At 44.1% G+C, this 7,226-nt stretch overlaps 1 protein-coding gene across 1 annotated transcript; it reads left to right on the forward strand.

The window, feature by feature from the left end:
• Positions 1-1,189: 1,189 nt before the first annotated feature.
• On the forward strand, positions 1,190-2,233 carry LOC118989904 (melanoma-associated antigen B4-like). The gene has a single exon (XM_037050244.1). It carries the CDS (start codon positions 1,190-1,192, stop codon positions 2,231-2,233), a length of 1,044 nt encoding a protein of 347 aa, XP_036906139.1.
• The last annotated feature ends 4,993 nt before the right edge of the window (positions 2,234-7,226 follow it).

A 7,226-nucleotide genomic window follows, 5' to 3' on the forward strand; every position in this document is an offset into this window, starting at 1 on the left:
GAGACCATTGATGACTGCGGGTATATGCCACACTATACCAGTGGGACCACAGAGAATCCTCCCTATTTTCCTTGCCGGCAGACCTTAAGGATAAGTGTCTTACAGGACTGCCCCGTGAGTCGCCATCCAGGGGAAAGAGGGAAATGAGAGAAGTGGTCCCAGGTTAACAGAGAAAAATCATGACCCGAGCAGCAGTCAAATTTAGACCTTGAATTGGGATTCTGTTTGGAGCTATCTCCCATAGGACCTCAGCCTGCGTGTAGCAGCCCCCCACTCTTGGGCGACCTATTTTGCTCACATAAGGTCAACTTCATGCCCTGTTTTTGGGTCTCGGGGAGGCTGGCTCTTAGTCTGAGGATTTGTCTACAATGGGCCCAGTAGAAGAATGTGAGAGAGGTCTCAAGCAACCAGCCAGCCCTGAATAAAGGGGGCGTCAAAACGTCTATCCCAAACCTTAGCTATCAGCCCAAGCTAGCTTAGCGATGTGTTATCAGGTTGACCCTCCCCTACATTTCTTTGTAACAGGTCTGAGGGAGGTGAGATCCTTAGTCTGTAGGTCCAGCCACCAATTAAAGAAAAGAGAGGTGCTAGGCCTCACAGGGAGCCAAGGTGAAGAGCTTGACTGACAACTGAGGGTCCACATGAACTCAGGAAACCAATGAGCCCTGCAGACTCTCAGCACTGGGTGTTACCTGGTACACAGGTGCACTGAGGCCCTGCTCCAGCTCCTCTGGCTCCTTCTCCTGGGTGTCAGTGAGTGTTGAGGTGTCAGCCTCAGAGTAGCAGAGGGGAAGGTGCCCAGGCTCTGGCCATGGTTGACGTGATGATATAGAACATGAACTGAGAGGACCCCCCCCCCATGCCAGGGCAAAGAGGGCCACACTGACATCACCTGCTGTTACTTGGGCAAAGCCAGGCGGGGCTGGTAGGATGCAGCATGAACCTCTCTCTAAAGGTTCTGCATTTCCTCTGTGGGATTCTCAGCGCGCAGACTGACCAGGGGAACAGGAGTCTTGTCACTTTTTAGAGTAGGGCCCTCGAGGAGGCCTGCAGAGGCAGCCTTCAATAAAGCCAAAGTGGAATCTACCTGTTGAAGGTGCTCACATCCTCTCGTTCTCCATCCACCAGGTGCCCAAATCACCTCTTTGTTGGCCCACACTCCTGTCTGCTGACCCGAACCACAGTCAGCATGCCTCGTGGTCACAAGAGCAAGCTCCGTGCTCGTGAGAGACGTCACCAAAACAGAGCTGAGGCCCAAAGTCTCAAGAGTGCTCAGGCCACTGCAGGACAGGAAGAAGAGGCCGCTTGCTCCTCCTCTTCTGTTCTGGGGGATGCTCCCTCGGGCTCCACTGCTGCTGGCCCTCCCCAGGCACCTCCGAGGGCCCCAGCCACCAGCAGTACCGCTGCAGGTGTGTCAGGCGAAAGATCTGCTGGAAGAGCCAAAGGCCGTGCTCGGAAAAGTAAAAATTCCTCCGGGGCCTCAACTTTGACAAAGAGACCTGGCCTGAACATTTTATCTCAGAAAGCAAATAAGTTGGTTCAGTATCTGCTGAGTCGGTATAAAATGAAGGAGCCCATTAAGAAGGCCGACATGCTGAAGATAGTCCACAAATGGTACAGAAAGGACTTTTCTGAGGTTCTCAGGAAGGCATCTGCCCTAATGGATCTGGTGTACGGTCTGGAAGTGAAAGAGGTCAAGCCCAACGGTAACTTCTACACCCTTGTCCACAATCAGGGTGACCCCAGTGATGGGAGTCTGAGCACAGTTTGGACATTTCCCATTAGAGGGATTCTGATGCCTCTCCTGAGTATGATCCTCTTGAATGGCTACCGCGCCCCTGAGGAGGAGGTCTGGAAATTCCTGAATATGATGGGCATCTATGATGGAGAAATTCACTTCATTTTTGGCGAACCCAGGAAGCTTATCACCCAAGATTTGGTGCGGGGAGAATACCTGGTGTACCGGCAGGTGGTCAACAGTGATCCTCCACGCTATGAGTTCCTGTGGGGTCCAAGATCCCGTGCTGAGACCAGCAAGATGAAAATCCTGGAGTTTCTGGCCAAGCTCAATGATAGTGAGCCCACAGAATTCCCATGTGTCTATCAAGAGGCTTTGAGAGAGGAGGAAGAGAGAGCCCAAGCCAGGGCCCAAGCTGAACCCAGGGCTGCCAGTCCTTCCAAGGCCAGTGGGCACCCCACAGCCACATCCAGCCACTACCCTCACCCTGAGTGAATTCGAGGTGGGGTCTTCACTTTTTAGTTGAGAAGGCCTGTTAGGCAGTTGCCTAATATGCGGAATAACTTGTTGACTTATCTTTGTGTTTATGGTGAAAGTTTCAGTAGTGTTCCTTTGGGCAGAATGTTCTTGGAGATTCAGAATATAGGCTTATGAAGGCCAAGGAGCTCACAGTTATCGCCCTTTATCGGATTAGTAGTATGACGTTTATTTTTTGTTTTGCTTTGTTCCTTTTTCTTTTTTGGAAATACAGATTGGCGATCCTTTAACCACTGTTGTGATCCAGAACGGGATAACTTGACTTTAGCATAAGAATCTCAATCCAGGTCAGAAGGAAGTTTGCACTAACGTAGTTGGGAGCAGTAGATAGATAAATACATAGGTGAAGAGACAGATGAAGTAAAAATTGGCCACATTAAAGAAATTTTGATTACAGTTGTCATACAATATTATACTAGTTTCGGGTGTGGCGCGTATTAATTAGACATTTATATCACTTTCAAAGTGCGCATTGTGATAAGTTTACTGCCCATCTGAATCATATGTCCTTATTAAAATGTTATTTACTATTTTACCTATGCCGTGTCCAGCATGATCTGTTATAGCCAAACATGGACACAAGCTACATGTACACCTGTAGACAAATGAATAAAGAAGATGTGGTACATATATAAAATTGATCGTTTCCTGTTCTCCTGACTGGATTTAGTCATTTGTTGTATAAACTGTAAAGATACGCACCTAGATTTGCTTATGTTTTTTGAGCATGCTTGACAATATAAATGATGATGAATCAGACCTCTTGGTTGACAGCTTTTATTTGACATAGTCATTAATGGAACATAGGCTCTTTGGACATCTTCATCCTTGCACCAGAGATGTTTTCTTTTAAAGACTTTATTTCTTTTTAGAGAAAGGAGAGGGGAGGGAGAAAGAGAGGGAGAGAAACATCAAAGTGCGGTTGCCTCTAACATTGCTTCCACCTGGGGATCTGGCCCACAAGCCTGGCATGTGCCCCGACTGGGAATCAAACCGGTGACCCTTTGGTTCTCTGGCTGGCACTCCATCCACTGAGGCACACCATCCAAGGTTGCACTGGAGATGTTTAGACAAAGAAGACCCTGCCCCTGCCCATGCTACTGTAGATTGTAAGATAAGCTATCATTACTAAAGACAGTGGGAATCTCAAAATCGGAAACAACAAGAGAGAAGGAGAGGAACGAGGGGGAAGGAGATAGCAGATTATTTAGCTTTCATCGTTAAGCAGAATCTCCTGCCACTGGGGGGCCAATGGGTGATCCAGGAATACACCCTGTCATTTCCGTCACCCTGAGTGAGGTCTGAGGTGGGGTCCTCACGCTGTGGTTGGAAATGCCTGTGGACCAGTATTCCTGATGTGCCCGGACATTATGCTGACGTCTGTTTTGAGGTAATTTCCAAGTAGTGTTCTATCAACAAAGTCTATTTAGGTTCAGAACATAAGCGCATGAATGACAGAGTTAGCACACTTCTTCTTGTCTATATCAGGTTAAGGAGTGAGAGTTTTGTGTGTTGAAATACACATTGAAGCCCTGGCTGGTATAGCTCAGTGGATTGAACACAGGCCTTCAAACTAGATGATTGCAATTCGATTCCCAGTCAGGCGCATACCTGAGTTCCAGGCAGGTCCCCTGCAGGCCAGTTCCCAGCAGGGGACACATGAAAGGCAACCATACATTAATGTTTCTCTCCATCTCCTTCCTCTCTAAAGATAAATAAATAAAACATTTTTAAAAAGGAAGAAATACACATTGAAAATCGTTAAATCACTTTTGTGATCCTAAAGAAGACAGCACAGCATTCCATTCAGGATATGTTTGGTAATGGGAAAAAAAAACCCAAACAAAAGTAGATCTGATGACAACATAGAGTGGTAGAAGAAATACAAAAGTTGGTCAATTACGGGTTTCCCTAACTCCATTCAGTCTTTCTTTTCTTAACTTTAAAGGTTACATACCTGGATATCTACATTATTCAAAAATGAAGGAGTTTAGGGGAATGTGTATTGATAAAGCCTATAGGGAAGAGAGCACAGAGATCACGCCAAAAGATAAAAACTGAACTACCATATTGTGCAGCCATTCCACTGCTGGGTACTTAGGTAAATGGAACCACTAACGTGAAGGGATAGAAGTACTCCCATGTTCACTGAAACAGTGTTCGCAGTAGCCACAACATGGAAACAACCTCAGCAACCATGAATGAATGAGTGTGTAAAGGCAGTGTGATACTCACACACACTCACCCACTCAGGGGAAACAATACGTCACTCATCCATTAAAAAAGGAAGAGTTCCTGGTTTTGGTGACAGCACGTGCTAGGTGAAAGAAGGGGTACTTTTCAAATGGTGCTCCTTCATTAAAACTTTTCAAAAGACAGAGACAAATACTGTGTAGTGTCACTTATATGTGGAATCTTTAAAAGACATAACGGATAAATGAACTCACAGATCAAAGAGATTGGCACATGTGAGGTGGGGGGTTGAAGCTGGCTGGGTGAAATTGGTGGAGGTGGTCAAAGGGTACAACCTTTCCATTGTATAATAAAGAGCCCCTGCGGATGCAACACAGCATGAAAACTAACAGTTAACAATACTGTATCAGATATGAAAATATAACCAAGAGATTATACCTTAAATGTTCTAATTATGTAAACAAAAATAAAAAAGCTCTGGCTGGTGTGGCTGAGTGGAATGAGCATCACACCAGGAAAAATAGGGTCACCGGTTTCATTCCCAGTCAGAACACGTGCCTCATTTGCAGGCCAGGCCCCCAGTTTGGGGTGCCAGAGATGCAGCCACACATTGATATTTCTCTCCGTCGCTTTCTCTGTCCCTTCCTGTGTGTATAAATAAATAAAATCATTTTTTAAAAGAAAGAATCTGTATATGAAATCTTATCAGTGCATATGTTAAAATACTTTACTTTTGACCAATGCCACTGTTTCACACACTCTACCTACAGACATTTAGTACCTCACAGTTCCATAGGACAGAAGTTGGGCACAGAGTCCCTGGGTTCCCTAGATCAGAAGTCCTATAACTCTGCCATCATTGTTCCTGGTGGCTTTCTTCTCACGTGCAGCTCAGGAGCTCCTTCCAATCCATGCATTTTGGAGGGAGCAGAATTCAGTTACCAGGAATTGAAGCAGTAACGTTCCCATGTGTGTGCATGCTATGGGCTACAGATCAATCTCAGGTCTCTCTTAGGGCTTTGCTATGCTATGCAGCACCTTCCATCTTCAAAGCTGGGCAGGAGAACCTCCCTCTCATCCTTTGGATTTCTCTCACCAAGAAAAGCTCCATCCAATTTAAGGGCTCAGTTCATTAGGTCTGGCTGATGAAAGATAATCTCTCTACTTTAAAAATATCAGATTTTGGATCTCCATTATATCTGCCAAACCGCTCATAGAAAGAAGCACCTAGATTACTGTTTGATGAATTGACTGGAAGAAGTTGTTTGTACACCAGGACTCAGGAATCCTGGGGTCTTCTTGGAATTGGGACTGCCTGTGTCCTTGAGGTATTTCCGTTATGTTTGTCATTAAGAGCTTCAACCTTTAAAGGTACATAAAATGATAAATATTGTTATTCTGTTTCCTTCACAATAACTTGAGGTCTGAGGATGACAGATGAGCCAAAATTGGCCTTGTGTTGATATTGCTGAAGATGGCAAAGGCATACATAGAGCACTGGTTACATTATACTCTTATGAGTCCAAATATCTTAACTACTTCTCACAAATTATCCAGAGCATGCAATGTGAACCAAAACTTCCACAAAAATTTAAAAGACCTTATTTATTTATCTTTAGAGAGAAGGGAAGAGAGGGAGAGGGTATGGGGTCATCCATTTGTGGTTGGCCCTCATGAGCCCCACACTGGGGACTGGTTTGCAACTGAGACGTGTGCCCTGACTGGGAATGAAACTCACGTCCTTTAGGTTCACAGACCGTCATGGAATCCAATGAACCACAATGACAAGGACCAAAATGTCCAAAATTTTAATAAAACAAGCATAACATAGTATATGCTAGTCTAAAGAAGCTCCAAATCACTTAATTTATTATTTTATCACTTAAGAACATTACTTATTTCCCATATTACTTAACAACATTGTTGCAAACATTCTCAAAATATCCCCTTAAACTTGACCATATTCAACAAAACTAAGTATTCAAATACAGTGATACACTATTCCACTTTTGAAAACTGCCCTTAAGGCACACAGTCAATCATCTAAAAACATATATATGTTCATGTATCCATTGATTGAAAAAGATGTGGTGTATCCACACTGAGTCAGAGCTTCAGCCCAGAATTCTCTACTGCAGCTATGGCCAGGTTAATGTCCAGGGCATGTCCTGAAACTCCTCCCATCCCCAGTGAGGCCTGAGGCAGAGTCTCCACTTTGCAGTTAAACACAGCAGCCAGTCTTCTAACTAGTGTACACCTTCCATAAAGTTCCTGCTAACGCAGGGCATGCTCTCTTCTTCGACAGTACGGGGAAATTGGGGATCGATCTTTTTTTTCTATAGTAAATATTGTTCCTTCCAGTTAGTGGGGTTTTTTCTATAGTAAATGTTGTTCCTTTCAGTTAGTCATTAATGTTGTTCCACAACCAAAGATTATGAGTGACATGAATCACACATTTACTACAGACTAGTGGGGTGAAAAACAATTCTGAGATTGTGTTAAAATTGAAAATCATTGGATTATTTCTGTGATTTGCACCAACATAGAGTAATATTGGAATGTGGAATTTTTAAAAAATAGGGAGAGATTGTTACTACACAGTAAACCCTGTGTTACCGTGAGTGTAAAAGGTTTTCAATTCTTCTTTCATTTCCTTGCTTTAAGTTCTTTGTAAAATTGAAGAATATGGATATGGATTAGCTGGCTAACTGAAAGATGTTGGAAAAATTAAATGATAACAAGATTGATTTCTTGTGCA

Source organism: Sturnira hondurensis, unplaced genomic scaffold (genome assembly GCF_014824575.4).
Source record: "Sturnira hondurensis isolate 20B ecotype Veracruz unplaced genomic scaffold, ASM1482457v3 Scaffold0006584, whole genome shotgun sequence".
Lineage (NCBI taxonomy): Eukaryota > Metazoa > Chordata > Mammalia > Chiroptera > Phyllostomidae > Sturnira > Sturnira hondurensis.